The sequence below is a fragment of the Gymnoscopelus braueri genome (genome assembly GCF_963280865.1).
Source record: "Gymnoscopelus braueri genome assembly, chromosome: 17".
Classification (NCBI taxonomy): Eukaryota; Metazoa; Chordata; class Actinopteri; order Myctophiformes; family Myctophidae; genus Gymnoscopelus; species Gymnoscopelus braueri.
This window is the reverse complement of record NC_137617.1, coordinates 17,203,106-17,222,644: the sequence shown is the minus strand read 5'-3', so window position 1 is coordinate 17,222,644 and position 19,539 is coordinate 17,203,106. Positions and strand designations below refer to the sequence as shown.

The 19,539-nt window shown below is 41.4% G+C and overlaps 1 protein-coding gene across 3 annotated transcripts in view; it reads right to left on the bottom strand.

Moving 5' to 3' along the window:
* The window catches only part of plce1 (phospholipase C, epsilon 1), a 124,407-nt gene that overhangs the window by 35,299 nt on the left and 69,569 nt on the right, over positions 1-19,539 (bottom strand). For all 3 annotated transcript variants that reach the window (XM_080454551.1, XM_080454552.1, XM_080454553.1), the window contains 16 exons: positions 19,200-19,367; positions 12,704-12,849; positions 12,439-12,586; positions 11,942-12,052; positions 11,660-11,769; positions 11,040-11,156; positions 6,564-6,689; positions 6,266-6,402; positions 5,989-6,095; positions 5,355-5,479; positions 4,610-4,754; positions 4,141-4,305; positions 3,487-3,604; positions 3,045-3,213; positions 1,987-2,109; positions 1,110-1,246 (listed from right to left, as the gene is read on the bottom strand). In XM_080454551.1, coding sequence (XP_080310677.1) covers positions 1,110-1,246; positions 1,987-2,109; positions 3,045-3,213; positions 3,487-3,604; positions 4,141-4,305; positions 4,610-4,754; positions 5,355-5,479; positions 5,989-6,095; positions 6,266-6,402; positions 6,564-6,689; positions 11,040-11,156; positions 11,660-11,769; positions 11,942-12,052; positions 12,439-12,586; positions 12,704-12,849; positions 19,200-19,367 — 2,152 coding nt within the window. The remainder of the gene's footprint in view (positions 1-1,109; positions 1,247-1,986; positions 2,110-3,044; positions 3,214-3,486; positions 3,605-4,140; positions 4,306-4,609; positions 4,755-5,354; positions 5,480-5,988; positions 6,096-6,265; positions 6,403-6,563; positions 6,690-11,039; positions 11,157-11,659; positions 11,770-11,941; positions 12,053-12,438; positions 12,587-12,703; positions 12,850-19,199; positions 19,368-19,539) is intronic.

Below are 19,539 nucleotides of genomic sequence, written 5' to 3'. Positions count from 1 at the left end.
AACTCATTTGTAACTCAAATCTTTGCTTTTGGCGGCCAAATCCATATTATTTTGGGGGTCCTTGACATGAAAAGGTTTGAGCACCACTGACATGGCAACGTACGTTATTCAGAAAACTGTTAAGATTTAGAAGACATTTGTAGAATCAGCCTCAGGCCTTAACTCATTCACTGCCACTGACGTAAAAAACGTAATTTGTCCCGTTTACCAATCCTGCCACTGACGTAAAAAACGTAATTTTTTTTTTTTGAAAAAAATTAATTTTTTTTTTTTTTTTTTTTTTTAGTTTTTTTTTCAAATTTGACCCAAAGACCAAGGAGATATGATTGTTTAAAGATCTACACTCCCATCCACTTCCTTGTTAACTTAAAAATTCTGTATCTCGGCTCCTGAGTACTTTTTTTTTTAAATGAAAAATCTCTGGCAGTGGGCAAACGCGGCCAGCAATAATTGTGGCAGTGAATGAGTTAATGGGTTAAATGGTGCCTTTATCCAAAGCCTTTACAATATGCATTACATTAACCCATTCACGCATACCTTCACACACTGTCAGCAGAGGAAAGCATACAAGACACCAACCTGCTCATTGGGAGCAGTTAGGGGTTCAGCTCATGGACACTGGCCCACACTGTATGCATGTATGTATGTATGTATGTATGTATGTATGTATGTATGTATGTATGTATGTATGTATGTATGCATGCATGTATGTATGACTTGTATGCATGTACAGAATGTACAGTATGTATGTACTGTATGTACAGTATGTATGTCTACTGTACAGTATGTGTGTATATGTCAAAAGACAGGTATACAGTATGTCTCTGTATAGTGTATGTCTAACTGTATATGTGTGTATTTCTTTGTACTGTTTGTTTGTTGTATTGTTGCTTGTAAAGATGTTGAATGTTTACATGGACCACAATGGAAACAAGCCTTTGGCTTTTTTGTGAGTATCCATTTGGCTTTTTGTAACGTACTGCTCTACTTGTGCTATACTTGTCAATAAAATATTTGATCAATCAATCAATCAGTATGTCTACATACTATATATGTGTCTCTATATTGTAAGTCTACTGTATGTGTATGTCTATTAAAGGTGTGTGTACCGAGGTCAGGCTGCAGCCCAGTGTCTTTGTCGTCTATCCTGAGGTTGGTGTAGAGCGGAGCGGATTCCTGACTGGAGCGACCGCACGGCACAGCAAACGTATCAAACAACTCCTTGAGGTCCTTCCTACTGCGGATGCTGTCAGACAAATACACACAGGCTTTCACATTAAAATACATCTTTATATATACTGTGCTAAACTAACTTCTGAATTAGCATGGCGTTTTGCTTTTTATTCAGCCCCAATAGTTGCTGGACTTGGACATTATAGATTGCGTAAAATAAGATCTTGATATAACAAATCGATTATACATTTTTATTTAAAATAAAATATGCATTTCTTTCCTTTTTTCTCTTTGTTTTTCTTTATATACACTACAAAACAGTGGAAATGGCAGATCTTAAAGCTTTTTGCCATTTCTATGAGTACAAAACATGGCTTTTTTGGGGGGTCAATTCGTTGATAAAAACAGAAAACAAAAGAAATGTGATTCTCAATTATTCGATTAATCGAAAAAGAAATCAATATAATAATCGTGAGAACATAATGGATAGTTGCAGCCCTACACAGGGCTGCACTCAAGATCAGGAAAGCAGGAAAAGCCACTGCTTATTCTCATTCTCTGTTCTTGCGTAAACCCAGGCTTCAGACGGATTAGAGTTAACAATAGGAGCAAAGTGAGGTCAAAACCAAAACCTCAGGCCAACAGATGATAAACTACTGCAACAATATTCCCCCAGCAAGCATCTTTAGTAAGATAGCCTTGAGAAATTGGTTGAATTCATCTGAGTTTTCTCTGGATGCCTTCAGGCGCAGTCTCATGTTATTAAACTAAAGGGACAGCCCAAGTGGAAAGATGTTCCGTTATCTAGTGTACCTGAAAGACTTGAAGAGCTCAACAAATTCAATGAAGCTCATGGTGCTGTCAGAGATCATGAGATTCTGGAAGCCTTTGAAACAGCCTTTGCCACGACCGTGCCATGACTTACTGCTCCATGTGCTGAGAGAGAGAGAGAGAGAGAGAGAGAGAGAGAGAGAGAGAGAGAGAGAGAGAGATTTTTAGTGTTTGTTGCAAATTCATTTTTTTTACCCTGTATTGTAGCACTTTCAGATTTGTTTTAAATGTAAAGTGCAATATAAATAAAATATATTATTATTATTATTAAGGTCAATTTCGTTGCTGTCGGGCAGAAACCTCATATCTCCATATTTCAACTTTTTATGTTTTTTTGTAACTGAATGCCCTACTTCGTCATAATGGTGTCACACAAAAGTAGGAAAAATAGCCGATCTACAAGCTCGCAACACGTTGTGACCTTGTAGATCTGCTATATATATATATATATTTTTAAAGTGAGAGTGGTTAAGTGCATCTGTGGGCTTTGTTAATTATGAAGAAATGAAAAGTATTAACTCTCTCAGTGCCAGACCCCGAGTTATCCCGAGTTTTTGGGTTATACCCTCAGTGCCAGAACGAGAAATCCCGAGTTAAAAAAAAATAATAAAAAAAATTGTAAAAAAAGTTTTTTATTTTATTTTTTATTTTTTTTCTTGAAAAAAGTGTTCAGAACCCAAGATATCATTATCTGAAGATTTGCAGCTCCATCCACTCTTTGTTTAACCTAAAACTGAAAAAGGCTGTATCTCGCTTCCTAAGCACTTTTTATTTTCTTTGAAAAAACAAAACAAAAATTCTGGCAAAGTTCGCAATAATTTTTTTATTTCATTGGCACTGAAAGAGTTAACAAGAGCTTGTGACTAAATAATAACTACATTGTAAAAAGGTCATTTTTCCGTTTCCTGCAAAGTACCGGTAACAGTATTGGACATACCCACAGCGACAATATACAGTACTTTGTCATACAATGACAGAACTAGTGCCTTAATTGTGAACACCACTTCACACTCTTACTAAAGTAGCTACTTTATACACACCCCGACTGTGACTTGGAGCTTCCTGATAGGATAGGAGAGGATTGTGGGCGGGACTGGTTGGAGCCTGCCATGCTAGAGGAAGAGGAAGTGGAGGAGGAAGAGGAGGAGGTGGGTAGCGTTCCAGGGCTCCTATTGGACGAGAGCGAAAAGGGTCCAGAGAAGCTGTCCTCTATGGAGAGACAAATAGTGAAGGGTAAAGAAATATACAGAGTACACTTTTAGGATTGAAAGTAAAACATCAACAACATTAAACCATATTATACTGTAGTCTTTGTAGGTGAAGGTCTCATATCAATATAATCTTAGTGTTTTGTCAATTATTTGGGGGATCACTTGCGATATCCTCACAGCCCACAAGGTTTATGGACAAATGAAGCCAATACAAAACTGGAGTGCTTTTTATGGATTTCCTGTGAATGGACCAAATCCCAGAATTCCTCACCTGGCTCCTCCTGGTCTACGCTGTCTGAGAACTCCAGTCCGTTGCGGCCCAGTCCCTCCTTACAGCTCCGCGTTTTCCTGGAAACCATCTCGTCATCTGTGGCATCACCGCTGTCTCCCTGCAGGTCAAAAAACAAAACAAAAAAAACACAGATTTCAGTATGGGAAGCCAATAACTTCAGTTATTTTAACTCATTCACTACCACGGACGGGGGAGGGGGCGCTGAAGAGCACACCCAGAAACCACGTGATCACAACAACAAAAAATCTAGGCACCTTTCATGTTAAAGGATTTATAAAAGTCAAATTCTCTCTGCTTTCTGTTGTTTTTCTGCTGTTTTTAAAAAAACAAGCCACATACAAGCGGCCATAGCTCTAGAACGGCCATTCCCCCCCCCCCTATACTACGACACCCCCGTGCGTGTAATGAGCCGATCTCCGTGAGGACGGAGGTCACGGAGAATATTCCATGATTTTTCAAAGGTACAGTAAAATCACCGTTTTCGCTGGCAAGGGGACCGGAGACGGATGAATTCATTAATTAATTCCTGGCAGTGAAAGAGTTAATGAAGAGCCAAATCAGCCCTAACTAAAACACAGGCACCATTAGGACTCTTGGAAGCAAGTCAGGCAGAAGAACTTGCTGTGTCCTCACCCGGACGAGGACTTTCTTCTTCTTCTTGGTTTTGTCATGGTTGCCCAATGGGCTGTTTTTCTGGTTACCAGGTTTTTCTGCCCCTCCTGTACCCATGTTCCACCGCCGCCCACCAAACAGCTCAATGGCCTGGGCTAACGTTGGACCCTCGTACCGGGCATCCTCCTGGCAGACATCCACCCAAACAAAAGACAATGACACACACACACACACACACACACACACACGCACACACGCACACACGCACACACACACACACACGTGTAAAGTCTGATATTATCTTGAATTAATCAAAAGACTTATTGAAGTTCTGCACACAAGAAAATATATATTATACTGCGTGCGTATATTAGAAAAATATAGAAGGAATGAATATATTTTGCTGTCAATTTGCACTTTTTCTCCTCTAATTAAGCATTTAGCTTGATCCAGTTTACAAAAAGAAACATTTATTTGAATGACAGTATACCTGATATAGACTGACATACTGCTTCCTCAGCCACTGTAGTCTCTGGTCAGGAAACCTCTTCAACTTCCTGGTTGCATTCACCAGCTCTGATAGGCCCTTGTAGAGCACCTGGACTGTGTGATTAGGCGCCACGAAGTGCAGAAGCCTACAGGTACAGTTAATATAGAGCAATTCAAATCTATAGCAAATGACAAGTCATTCACAGCTACAGGAAACTACAATAAAGTTAGGGCTGTCCTCAATGGATTACCATCCATTTACCATTTAAATCTATTCGGTGATGAGGGTAAAATTGTGTTTGCTGCTCACAATCTTGCAGAGACCAGAGAATTACACATTGTAATGTTGATTTCACAGTGGCGTTGGGATATTGGCCTGGTAGAATTAAGCACATAAGCCTTGTATACTTTGTATGACCACATTGTATGACTAGTCGCATGGCGACAGTTGTGAGCTTGTAGATCTGCTATTTTTGAATAGCACCTATAGTACAGTATAATGATATGAGCAAAATAGGGATGCCTAGTTGAACATGGTTTAAGTGTTATATCTATAGTTTACAATATGTTCTCATCATTTATCAACAAATAAATAATTCAGCATGGAAAAAAGTAAAGACTTGGTCGACAAAGACCAAATTGACCAAATAATCAATCATTCTACTATATTTAGTGGACAGCCCTAAATACAATCATCAAAATGAAGGAAACATCTACAAATAGTATTGTAAAGCTGGATGGTGAACCTGTTATCAGTGGTGCTGAGACCGTAGAGGAGGCTGAGTCCGTTCTCCTCAGCTGTCATCTGGCTCAGCTTGTTCTGCAGACACACAGCATGGACATCCACTCCGTGGTGACCCAGGAACACTGCCTGGGAAGTTAAATACATGACACTTTAGTTTGGGTCATCTGACCCATGAATGCCACCTGTCATTCAAACACAAAATCTAAAGTTACACCAGATTCTAGAACAGCAGTGATAGCTTTTCACAGACAATTTCATCCACAATGACAGTTTAACTTTGAATAATATCAAATATAAACAGTATTATTGTGATATAGTGTTGTGTCAAGCCCACATGTGAACCTGGGTCCCATGATCTCTGTTATCTATAGTGTTGTAGAATGATAGATTATTATATCATCAATAACATCTCCACATGACCTCTAGCATCCTTATTCTGGGCATGTCATAATAGGCAAACATTCTGCAAAAATAAGCAAAGCTTCGGCAGAAATAACAGATCAACAAGCGCACAACGCGTTGTTGGCTTGTAGAGTGGCTGTTTTTGGCGAGGGAAAAAAAGGAGTGGGCCAAGTATAGACATCTGCGGGACCCCGGTGAATTAAGTGAATGGGTTTATAATTTGTTAATTATACCTTGACCACTCCCAGATCCAGCAGGCCCTCTGCCAGGCCAGCTGCCACAGGCTGCCCCAGGCCCACTGGCAGTTCAATGGGTGAAGAGCCTCCACTCTGAGGCTTACCTGCCGTACATAATGTAGCACACATTTACAACATGACACAATAATGACACAGCAATTTTAAAAAGGTTGTTGGTCTTTACTCCACTACGTTTCTAACCAGTTAGAAACAGGCTGTAATTTCTATTACATTACATGACATCCATTTTTGATTGGTCCTCGTCATGCTTTACCCCAGATGAGTGTGGTGTTGTCAGGCTGGAGGCGTAGCAGACAGCGGGCCGTCAGGTGGCTGTCCTGGTCATAGTGGATCACCGTGACTCCCTGCAGCAGAAACTGGTGCACATCTGGCTGCAGCGACAACACATACCTGAATAGAAGAACAGAAGTGTAAATGTATTTATGTTTATCTGTGTGTGTGTGTGTGTGTGTGTGTGTGTGTGTGTGTGTGTGTGTGTGTGTGTGTGTGTGTGTGTGTGTGTGTGTGTGTATGTGTGTGTGTGTGTGTGTGTGTGTGTGTGTGTGTCTTACCAGGGGATAAGCTCTGTGCCGTGGCTGAAGGCCTGGTGCGTCTCCTCTGTGCCCTGAAACTCCACTTCCTTTGCAACCGGCTCAGACAGGTCGCCCTCAGAGTCCGACAGGTCGCCCAGTGTGAATCTACAGCGGTGCAAGACGGGTGGAGGAATGAGAACAGGGAGAGAAGGCAGAGAGGCAGCAGGGAAAGTGGAGAAAGACAGGAATGATGGAGAAAAAAAATAGGAGAATGAAGTGAGAGTTTTTGACAGTGCTGCAGTATACTGTACTGTAGGTCAGTGGTTCTCAAAACCTTTTAAATTCAAGGTTTCAAGGACTGCCATAACTCTTGAGAGTGTACAAATGGAACCAAATGGGCCCATAAGTGTCCATTCTCAGAGTTACAGACCTTTAAGGGTCCATTTGGAACCCCCCCCCAAGGAACCCTGAAGAGAGGAATGTCTTTCTCGTCAATGTTCTTGACCCCACATTGAGAACCACTGCTGTAGGTCATAGAGAACAGTTCATTCAAAGTCGATTGAACCAGACACACTGCAGGGTAAAGCAAGGTATGATAACTATTTACATTTAGATCTTACAAAATAATGAGAAGTACTGTCATGTCAGGGTTGGAACAAACAAAAAGCATCATGCATTTATAATCGCAACTTAAAGGGATAGTTCACCCCCAAAATGAATTGTTTACTATCGATTAGTCACCCCATGGAGACTTGAATTCATGGATATTTTTTGGCTTTTTGTCGCATTCCTAAGCCAATAATTTGATAAATGGCAGCGGTTCCTACCGGAACCGCAGCCTACCGGTCTGCTGGTCAGCCTACCGGTCAGCTGGTCATCAAATTATTGGCTTAGGAATGCGACAAAAAAATAAATATAAATCCATGAATTCAAGGCTTCATGGGTGTGTAATTGATAGAAAATACGTTTTTTTTTGGGTGAACTATCCCTTTAATATGGTTTCTGATTAATGGTTTCTCCTCAAGACATCTACAGTATGAACCAGATTAGTGAATATTAGTTCTCAAAAAAGGAACAGAATCCTTCACACCGTCTTCACTTGTACAGTACTTTAAAGGGGAACTTTGCCAATATTCAAAGTGAGTACCATCATAATTCCAGCCTACAGTATATAGTTTATGGGTAGCCATAGCTGAATGAGTAGAGAGCACGCCTGTGAAGCAGAAAGTCCCAGGTTCTTTTCCCGGCCCCCGTCAATGCATCGAGGTGATACTTAACCCCTTACATCCCCCCCCCCACCCGCTTCTCTGTGAGCAACACTCAGCTGGGTCAAGCTAAGTTTTCAGATTTGGGGCGATTTTTCCAGTGCAAGCTCGTGACACATAACACATTAGGAAGTGTCCGATTTAGTCAGATTTTAACATGCTTCGGTCAACCCCCGAAATGATAGGATTCAAATACCGGCAACGTTCCTCTTTAATCTACACGTTGTTTTGTTTCACAACAACTTCAGCAGGCAAGTATATAATCAACAAATCCCTAAAACTCTCATAGCCACTTACACAATGTGGTTTGACTCTTGTGGGTTCCTGAAAGAACTAGAGCGGGAAAGAATAGAGGCACGAGGGACAGATGAAGAGTGGACAGAATGGCGAGAAAATTGTCTAAATGGAGAATAGAAATGGAGAAATGAAAAGAAAAGAAGGGAAGAGCAGAGAACGTCAAAGGAACAGTAAGAAGCAGGTGAGGTGACAGGACAGCTCATACTAAGGGTTGTGAGCTGAAAATAGCTGATCTACAAGCTCACAAAGCGTTGCCACGCAATGTGTTGTGAGCTTGTAGATCAACTATTTTCAGCACACAACTAAAGCATAAAGCAGACAAAAAAAAAAAAAAGACACCTAGCAACTGAAGAGTTTATGTTTATTCTGATTCCAATACAGACTGGGACAAGCAGAACATCCAAAGCCTGAAAATGAGGCCATCCTGTTATAAATTCCTGATCAGAGCATGACATCATAATTCAGAGGACAAATAAAAAGCTCTTCCTAGCAACACAGAGATGCACTTCCAGATACACACACAACATTACAGTACAAATAAATTAAAAAACATATAACAATAAATAAGATGTTCCAACAAGTCGGCGTCATCTATCAGTCCGAAATCCGACTGGCCACCGGCGCTCAGACGACGACCAGAGCTACCATTTCTTCCAGTCCTGACAGGAAACTAAAGCCTGTTATCCTGTTTCTCTGTTACCCAGGTGTTTATGGGAACATCACCTCATCGTAATAACAATCTAAAATGAAATATATGCTCCCTCACCGGCCCAGTCTCTCAAGGCCTGTGTTGTGCGTTTAGAAAGAAAAGTCTGAGTGACCCAGCGCTAGATAAAGGTTTGTTAAGCATCCAGTTAATCTGTCCCCAGAAGTTACAATGTAAGCACGGTGTATCTAAAGAAAGTCTGGAATGTGACAGTCTACATAAACCAGAAAAATGTAGGGAAAATGTTTTTAAAGTGTCTAATGCTTTCCGCCTCGGGAAGCCATTGTTCGTACATCACTGTTATGAACACGGAGGCTGAATTGCATTCCTGTTCAAAGCTATCATTCTTGAATGGTCATAATGCTGCTGTCGAAAGGCTGATAATAATGATGTAAACGTATGAATAATGTTATGGCAAATTGCATGAGACTCATCTGCTGTGTGTTACCATGACAAAAACAGTGCTTCACTGGATGTTCTCAAGCAGTTGTTGTTTGACATTCCAGCTTTCTTGGGTTTCACACACAGAGCCCGGAAAATAAAATAATATTTTTTTATGACAACTTTTTTATGACAACAATGCATCCAGCTGTGGGGGCAACTATCGTTGCATCACTACAATGCACTGCTTCACACAATAAAGGCCTTGAGACACCTGAAGCAGCACTATATACATAGTTTTTCAGTTTTTTTTTTTCAAGTAGATATAAAATTGTGATGGATTCAGAAACATAGCAGAGAACCACATCTTCCAGGACTGACCATGCTTGAAGCAGACAACGGCAAGATTATAATTGAATTGAAGCTCAATATATGCTATTCTATCACTGGGCTGCAAACCATCAAATGATTAAAATAAATGGTGTCACTCCCCTGACATTATTTGATGTAGTATGGAGGCTAATTCCTGTACTATAGCAATAAGAGAATACCAGCACTCACGGAACAGTCCTTTTAAGGTACATTTATTTATATATTTTACGCATTTTAAGCATGGTAGTAATTTCTGTACTATAAATCCTCTCTTTCGTCATTACTTTTTGCCCCTTTACCAACACGTTACTCTCAACATACCAATAACCCTGTAGCTCTTTTTTCGTTCAAAATTTGGAACCAGTTCAGACAACATATTGAATTGAAATGACCCTCGGTTCTCACCCCTATCTGTAATAATCATTTGTTTTTACCCTTTTGATCCGACCTTTTGATCCGCTCCTTTAGCAATTTATATACTGATGGACTGTTTAGATCTTTGGGAGACATTGCCTCTACATTTGATTTACAAAATCTTAAAAAAGCTTTTTCAGAGTCTTTCAATTACGCAACTTTGCAAGCACTCACTTCGCGTCCTTCCCTTGCATACCTGCAAAAACTATGTAGAGTCTATAATGTCCCCCTCAGACTTTGAATAACCTCTCTTCTATTTACAGTGCTCTTATCTCTTCTAAAATAACTACTCTCTCTGGGTTGAGGTATACATGGGAGAAGGAACTGGGGACGGAGTTGGGTGAGGAATGGTTGAGTGAAGCGCTATCTAGGATAAACTCTTCTTGTGCATGCCATGTGCCCGTATGTGGTCCAATTTAAAGTGGCCCACAGGACACACTACACTAGGGCCAAGTTGAGTAGAATGTTTCCAGACACAAACGACTCCTGTACCAGGTGTCTTCACTCTCCTGCAGACCATACACATACTTTCTACTCCTGCCCAAAACTTGCTCCTTTTTGGAGCAAGTTTCTGCAGTTTTTGGCTTTCCGGTGCCTCCGTGTCCCCTAGTCGCTATTGTTGGTGTGTCTCCCGTGGTATAGGCAGATTCAGTAGGTGCCAGGCAGATTTAGTTGCGTTCGCCTCCCTCATAGCGAGACGCTGCATTTTGCTTCACTGGAAAAGTCCTAGCCCCCCTGCCACGTCATCCTGCCTAAAAGACCTGTCATCCTTCATACACCAAGAAAATAATAATTCACAACTAGAGGTTCCTTGAATATTTTTTTTTTGTTAGAACTTGGGACCCTTTTCTTTCATAAATATATATTTTGTTCACTTTTTATATATTCTTATTTTTGTCTATTCTTTTTGTCTATTCTTCTCCCCTCAGGGCTGGCGCACGGGTGGGTGGGCATATGGTTGTTAGGGTTTGTTTTGTTTTCTGTACTGCGTTCCTTGCGTGTTACTGTATGTCTTGTATTTTAAAATGGGAAAGAACTCAATAAAAACGGTGAAAATACAGTGAAAGAGTTTGTACTGACTGATTACGACTGCGGTCCCTGAAGGAGTTGTTCCTGGAGGCGGGGGAGGGGCCGGTAGAGGAGGGGCTGATGGAAGGGTCCTCTGGATCCTCTGCCTCCAGACTACGATTACAAGACCTGAGGAGGATTGGAGAGGAGAGGAATACAACTTAAGGGGGACAGAAGTAGAAATAATCAAAAAGGACCAGGCAGGAGACAGCAGAGTAGAACACGGTTGTACAGAGCATGGAACAGTAGAGTAGAGCTGTAGATTAAAGACAAAAGTGACCAAGCCAGGTGTAGAATAGAGAAGAAAACCACAGAGTGGAATAGTAGAGTAGAATAAAGCACAGATCAGAACAAAGAACAAACTAGAAAACGGGCTGGTATAGCACCACCATGAGGGCCATTTTGAAAGATTTGGGGTCAAGTGTCTTCCATTGCCTACTGGCTGCCTGCACTTAAAAGTTTTAGGCTGATCAATCCATCGGTTTTGCAAAACTAGATCCAAGGTCACGTATGCAATCACTCACTCACACACAAACACACACGGACAGAGGCGAAAACATAATCTCCAACCCAGGGTTTCCAGCCTGGCAGAGATAAACACATTAGAAACAGTTAACAATTTTTTTGTGTACCTGATGATCTGTAAGATGTTGCTGACAGTGGCTTCCTTCTCTGGGACGTGGAGACCATCAGAACCAGACCGAGACAGGAAGTTATGTTGTCCACTGTAGTTGGACACAAACTAGGGAAAGAGGCGGACAGACAGGATTGGAAGTGAGAGAGAGAGAGAAAGCGAGAAAGAGTCACTACCTGAGTGAGTGAGATTGAGAGTGAGTGTGAGTGTGAGTGTGAGTGTGAGTGTGAGTGTGAGTGAGTGTGAGTGTGTGTGTGTGTGCGCGTGCGCACGCTCTTACCTCCAGTGAGTCATCTGTATCATCTAGAGGTGGTTTGAGGCTGATGATGCTGGCTGTCCCATCCAGTGCATCACTCAGTTCCTTCAGGAACACCCCACAGAACGGCACCACCTGGGTGTACATATCACAACCCATTATTTTCAACTACAGTATGTCTCGGCAAATCGCTGATGGTCATGACACAATAGTTTTTGAATGGGTTGCACAGGGTGACAAAAGCTTAGTGAATGTAGGAATTGGTTAAAGTAAAAAAGAATGAACAAAGAACAAAAATAAAAGTTAGTAAGTCTGTGTGAAACTAATTCAAGAATTAACCTGCTGTAAATCTAGACCCGTAATAATTTTAATGTACTTTGTTTTTAGCCTACTTGGTGCCCTCCTTTTTTCAAACAAATCACTTCGGTGAAAATAGCCGATATACAAGCTTACAACTCGCCACGCAATGTGCCCAGAACAGGGATGCTAGGGTTCATGTAGTTAAACTACAGCAGACCCACCTTGCATCCTGGGATATTGAGTGCCCTGGTGACGAGCTTCTTGTACTCTGTGGAAGACTCATGCTGGGCCATGGCATCCTTCAGGCCTCTCATGGTCTCGATGTCCGACTGGTCCATGAACTGCCACATCTTAAGCACCTTACGGGACCTGACAAGCAAAGGAAACACATTACACTACGTATAAATCAGTCCAACTAACAAATCCTATGTGTGTGTACGTACTATGTACGTGTGTGTGTGAGTGCACGTGCTCATGCCTTCTAACCTGAGACCAGCCAGGAACTCCATGACAGCGTTGTAATTGCCCATGTTCCAGCAGCACTTGGCCACATGGACCAGGTAGGAGAAGACCTCCCTCTTCTCTTCCATGGAGCCTGCAGTGAGGACCAGCCACGTAACCCACGAACTCACCTGTTCATAAACAAACAGTTATTAGTAATCATTATTATTATCCTTATTATTATTATTATTATTACTAGACTGGTGCCCGTTGGAAACGGCCTACTCGGGAACGATGCAAGTCGGAAACGAGTATCCGGTTTTACCCGTCTGTCTGTCGGATCTCCATATATGCCTATATATGGGCGTATCGGTTGATCGGACAGTTCTCAAGATACATGAACTACAGACGTACAGACCGACGGACACACAGACAGAGATTTTGTAGATTTATTGTGAGATTATCTGTTGTCTGATAAACAATCACGCCATTTCTTCTCTTCTACCTTATAATGGCATCATTAAAGGAGAAATCCGGACATTTTAAGTGTTATCTTTGATGTGTCGTTACTCACCTACCGACGTAAAAAGTGGCGTTGTTTTTTTCCAGAGATTCCCCTGTCGTCATTTTTTCAACCCCCTCCGTTGTCATAATGGGAGCGCGTGGTTTAGTGAAATTCGTCTATTATAACCGATGCAAAGTTATTTTTTTCTCTACTACTACTCATTGTGGAGTCTCATGATAGTCAAACATGCGCTGAAAGTTCCTGAGAGGCTACCGCTAATGCCGAACGAGCTAACGCTAGTTGCTTGTTTCTCTCCCAGAACCTGGCAACTTGGTGTTGCCAGGTAGAGAAACAAGCAACCAGTGTTAAAATTACTTTGCATCGGTTATAATAGACGAATTTCCCTAAGCCACACGCTCCCATTATGCCAACGGAGGGGGTTGAAAAAATGACGACAGGGGAATCTCTGGAAAAAAACAACGCCACTTTTTACGTCGGTAGGTGAGTAACGACACATCAAAGATAACACTTAAAATGTCCGGATTTCTCCTTTAAGTAGACACTCCCCTAAGCAGCCCAATACACGGGGCAGCAGTGGATCAGGGGTAGAGTGGCCGGTAGAGCGGCCGGATGGCAACCGCGAGGTTCCCAGTTCGATCCCGGGCGCCGCCAGAGTTAGTGTCGAAGTGTCTTTGAGCTGAACCCCTAACTGCTCCCGATGAGCAGGTTGGTGCATGGTTCCCTCCGCCATCGGTGTATGAATGTGTGTGTCAATGGGTGAATGTAATGCTCAATCAGTGTAAAGGGCTTTGGATAAAAGTGCTATATAAATGCACCATTTAGGTCATCATTAGGTAGACACTCCCCTAACCAGCCCAATACAGCCCACTTAACACATTCCCTGCCAGAGGGTTTTTTTTATTTTACTTCCCCCAGTGCCAGTGTTTAATTTTTTTTTACACAGGAGCCGAGATACAGGATTTTAAAGTAATAAGTTAACCAAGGAGTGAATGGAGCTAGAAATCTTTGGATCGTGATATCTCTGGTTCTGTGTGGATAAATTGAAAAAAAAAAGACCAAAAAAAAACGGTTATACTCGTGGATGGCAGTAAACGGGTGTATTTTTCATCAACGGTTATACTCGTGATTGGCAGGTAAAGTGTTAATGGCATTCCACTTATGTTATGTGATTTATGTTTATTGTGATATTATCATTATTATACATTTTATTTGTGGGCACCTTACAGTAGATAAGTCAGTCAAGGTCGCTTTACAAAAGCATACAAAAATATCTAACAAAAAAGGAGACAAACAAGGCAAAAAAGGTCAGATTTGTAGAAATTACATTTACTTTTAATATAACTTGAAATATAATTGGGGGTCGAGACAGATTTAAGTATTTTGGAACTAATTGGTCCTACAATTTCATGTACTGGGCCAAACGTCTAGACAACACTGGACACGACGCCACATCATAACTCCTTATCGCTGCCATTGTGTTGCGACTAAGCCCCCCAGACTGAAACAATGCTTATTACATAAACAGTTCCACACGCAACTGATGGTCAGTCTTAATGTGTGTGTCCCTGTGGAGCAAGCTTACTCATGCTCATGTCATCTCTTTAGCATTCCTGTATGTCGACCGGCCGGCGTCTGCACTGATTCTGCACAGACCCCAGCCAGCCGCTTACACACCACACACATACACACACACACACACACACACACACACACACACACAAGAACATGCTCAGATACTGATCAGCTGCACGTCTTGTGTCAACTGTGCACAAGCGTGCATACGCAGTACGCATGCAGATAGACAGACAGACAGACAGACAGACCAACCGACCAGACAGTACATACATACATACATACATACAGTACATGTCATACATACATACAGTATATATATACATACATACAATACATACTGTACATACAGTACTGTATATAGTCGCTGTCAGGCGGAAACCTTGTATGTCCAAAACTGTTACTTTTCAGAAATTGGAAAAAATAATGTTCTGAGTGTGTATGTCTCTTTTTGTGCGACACTCTCTCAACAAAGTAAGGCATTAATTTACGAACAAACATAAAAAGTTGAAATACGGAGATACAAGGTTTCTGCCCGACATCAACGATATACAGTACTGTATATGCACACACACAAACGCGCGCACACACACGCAAACACACACACACACACACTGTAGAGCACTCGGCTCACGCTGTCTCCATTTTGTGTGCTATATGTGTGAAACCCCCACAAATGCATTCACTCTCAAACACACGCAACAGCCTCAACTCCCTAAGCTCCTTGCAGGCAATAAACCCCCCTCCCTCCCCCACAGATAGTATTTCTGGGTTACGTAAGGATGGAGAGGACAGGCTTCCTAAAGCTCACCAGAGGCCGACTTCACAGAAGACTAAAAAAAGACACTCACAGGCACGCACGCAACACAGTCAGGAAGAAAAATAAGCAGGCATACATTTAGATATATAGTAGATATACAATACTAAATCGATATAAACATACAGGTCCCAGGTACGATTCCAACCCTCAGCAATGTGTTGAAGTGTACCTGAGCAAGATACGTAACCCCTTAATTCATTTAGTGCCACTGGACGTAAAATACGTCCAATGTAATAAGCCCTGTGCCACAGGACGTCAAATACGTAAAAAAAAAAAAAAAAAAAATATGGAAAAAAATGTTCAGAACCCAAGATATGATGATTTGAAAATGTTCTGCTCCATTCACTTCTTGATTAACTTCTTACTGAAAAAGGCTGTATCTCGGCTCCTAAGCACTTTTTTTTTACAATGAATTTTGGCTGTGGCACTGAATGTTTTTTTTTTACAATGAATTTTGGCCAGTGGCACTGAATGAGTTAACTGCTCCCCCTTTCACACTCCTCTGTGGGCAGCACTCAGTTGGGTGAAGCTGAAAACTGAAGTTCCTCCACAAGATGTGATAGGTATCAAAAAATCTTAATATTTAAAAAAATAAACACATTGTCCTCTCGCTGTATTTTGGTGTTTTCACTGTTTGCTTTGGTTCCCCAAGAAGGTCTGCGTCTACCAAAACAAACAGTAAAAACCCAAAAATACAGCGAGAGGACAATGTGTTTCTGCAGGTAAACACCACCACACTTACTCTAGTGGCTGATAAATACTGCTAGAGGGAAATTATATGATAAAAATATATATATTTATTGTGTTGTTATGTAAACAAAGGGCAAAGTTACATACTATACCTTTAAGGTGCAAAAGAGTATCAAAGCATTGTATAATATCACATTAGTATAGTTATTAAGGCTTATTTTTTCTATTAAATACAATATCAGTGTTTTTCTGTAATCCAATCACAAGTCAGGGATGTGCATGTTTCTCAGTTATCCAACTACTTCTCATCTGTGTTATTCAAACTATCTTCAATCTGATTTCAATCCAAAAATACAAATTGTTTTAAACCTATTTTAAGTTTAATCAGTTTTTAGTATTTCTTATTATCTAATTTGAGGTCAACCTGTGAATGTGAGGATGAGCAGTTGGCTCTCTGCTATTAGTTACATGTCCTTGTGGTATGGTATAATGGGAAACAATGTGGGCACATCGGTTGGTACATGGCAGCACATAGTTGGCACCTCTTATGTTATTCCAGATGGCTCTAGACCATAAAAGTGTCTGTGCACGGTTGTGTGTTTGAGAGAAGTTATAGAGATAGTAGAGCAGTCGGATGAAACTCAGACACGAGGAGGAAGACAGGCAAGAGAAAAGGAGCAAGAGAAAACAACAAACAACAAAAAATGTGTGTGTGTGTTGTTTTTGTGTGTGAGCACATGCACGTGCATGTCCTTTTTGGCTGACCCAGTTGATTGGCAGCAGGATCAGTGAGTCAAAGTGCCAACTTGTACTACATGCCGTCACGTAGAGAAGAGTCTGCACTGCTGAGTACAAGTCGACCTCACTTTGAAATATGTGTGTGTGTGTGTGTGTGTGTGTGTGTGTGTGTGTGTGTGTGTGTGTGTGTGTGTGTGCGTGCACGCACGCACGTGCCCGCATCTATGTCTGTGTATGATTGTATGTGTCCGTCTGTCTGTCTCATTCTGTGTGTATGTTATTAGTTGAACTATGGGGGTCAGTTTCCCCTTGATGCATGCATTACATAACCAAGGTTGACAGGGAGCTATTACAAACTCAACACATGAGCACATACTGTGCCTGTCAAAGCTAAACGCTCTGGACAGGAACAACCGCCCCCCCCCCCCCCCCTCTCTCTTCAATAACCTCTCTCCATCCTATCCTCTCAACTGCCATACATGGGTCGAAAAGTCACAGAATCACACTTAAACAACAATGTGTTTGCTGAAAGAGGGTTATTTTCAAACGCCTCTGTCTCAACAATGAGGGGGAGTGGGGGTACAAGTACTGTATATGTGCGAGTATCATTTTGTCAACCAAGTGATTTATTGTCACATATATCATTATGACCTTTTTTTTAGCTCTTCCCTTCTTTTTTTAACAAAAGTCATTTGTAATAATTGTCTGCAGTCAATGTACTGTATGTGTGTGTGTATATATATATATATATATATATATATATATATATATATATATATATATATACAATTTATTTAGTTGGTATGCCCGGGACTATTTCAATGAAATAACATTGTCAACAATCTCAGGAACTGTTTGCATGATTCCCCTAAAAGTGATTCAAACCACCAAACCAATGAAATAACCATATTGTATTTAAATCCCACAATCACTCCTGCACTAATAGCTCTCCCTCAAAGAGGTAGGGGGTACTACATACATATACGTATAGCGCGTATACTGTCACTTTCCGAAGGTACGATGCTGTATGTCAGCATCAAAAAGTCATTTAAGGCTCTGTCAGTGACCCACACGGATCTAATGATGTCATTTGAAACTCATTCCATTATGCCCATATATGGATAGAATGCACATTAGGGGAAAATGTTATTTGGTTCTGTCTCTTTTCTCCCCGACTTAAATGAAAACCAGCTGATGTTAAAGGCCTGCAACATAAAGATGACATCATCACTCTCACTCACAAGGGTCTACCAATATCTGTGTGTGTGTGTGTGTGTGTGTGTGTGTGTGTGTGTGTGTGTGTGTGTGTGTGTGTGTGTGTGTGTGTGTGTGTGTGTGTGTGTGTGTGTGTGTGTGTGTGTGTGTGTGCGCGCGCGCGCCTGCATGTGCTTATGTTATGATTTGACAAGTTGGTGTGACTGGTATAAAGGATACAGTACACAAGTATAGGAATTCAAATTACTGCTTAAATGTGCATTCCCAAAACAAATTAGCACAAGGAGGATAGTCTTACTGTCTCTCGGAGGATGCCAGGTAAATGTATCAGTATCAGTATTTTTTCCCCACCAAATCTATGGTCTATAAAGCCTATAGAGCTATGTTAACTAAATTAGACAAAGTTGATGCTGCCTATATTCTATTCTCATGAAAAAACACCTATTCATCTTCTGCAAGATTTGTGTGTCAGCATTGCCTCCACATCTCAGACACGTTATTTAACATCAGACTATTGTTACCTACCCTCTGTTACTTAGCTTTTATAAAGACATTTCCCCTAGAGTCCTCTAGGGCTGAAGAGAGAGAGTGAATAGAGAAAAATTATGATTAAACTGAGCCAGCGCTTGGCTGTGTGAGAGAGAAACCCAGGGGTAAACCTGAGCAGGTTTAAGCCAGCACAGCCCTTAGAAGGCAGTGATTCCAAGCATGGTTCGGCAGTGAACGTGCCAAAAATGTGCGACGCATCAAGGAGCTTCAAACAAACGGAGCACGGAATGGAGTCTAAGTTAATTGCATATGATCGGATCACATCAACAACAGTTGAGTTAAACTGCCTGAAATCCTACAGAATCAAGTCTAATCTCAGAGTGGAGGTGGCTCTTAAGTGAATCATGCAATTCTGAACCACATGAAACTGAACCACTTTGGAAACTAAAATCTCTAAATCTCTGAATTCTCTTGGAGTGATCTCTCCTCACCTCGTTGAAGCGTGCCACCAGGTCCTCCACAGCGTTGCTACGCTGTGCATTCTGGGTGGGCATGGCGGGTGCCGACAGCGAGGCCTTGAGGTTGGGGTGGCGTCTCGTTTGACATTCAGGGCTGCCCAGGTCTCGTGTGAGGAAACAGAGGTAGTCCAAAGGAAAGACCTGGACACAGAGATATATAGACGGATGGATGGTTAGATAAGACGAAATACCGAGATGCTCCCTGAGAAAACATCTTCAGTCCATAATAAAACAAAAGAATGGAAATAAGAGACCAAGAAAACAAAGAGGCAAAACTGATGCAAAATACTGAGATTAATAATATAACAATTAC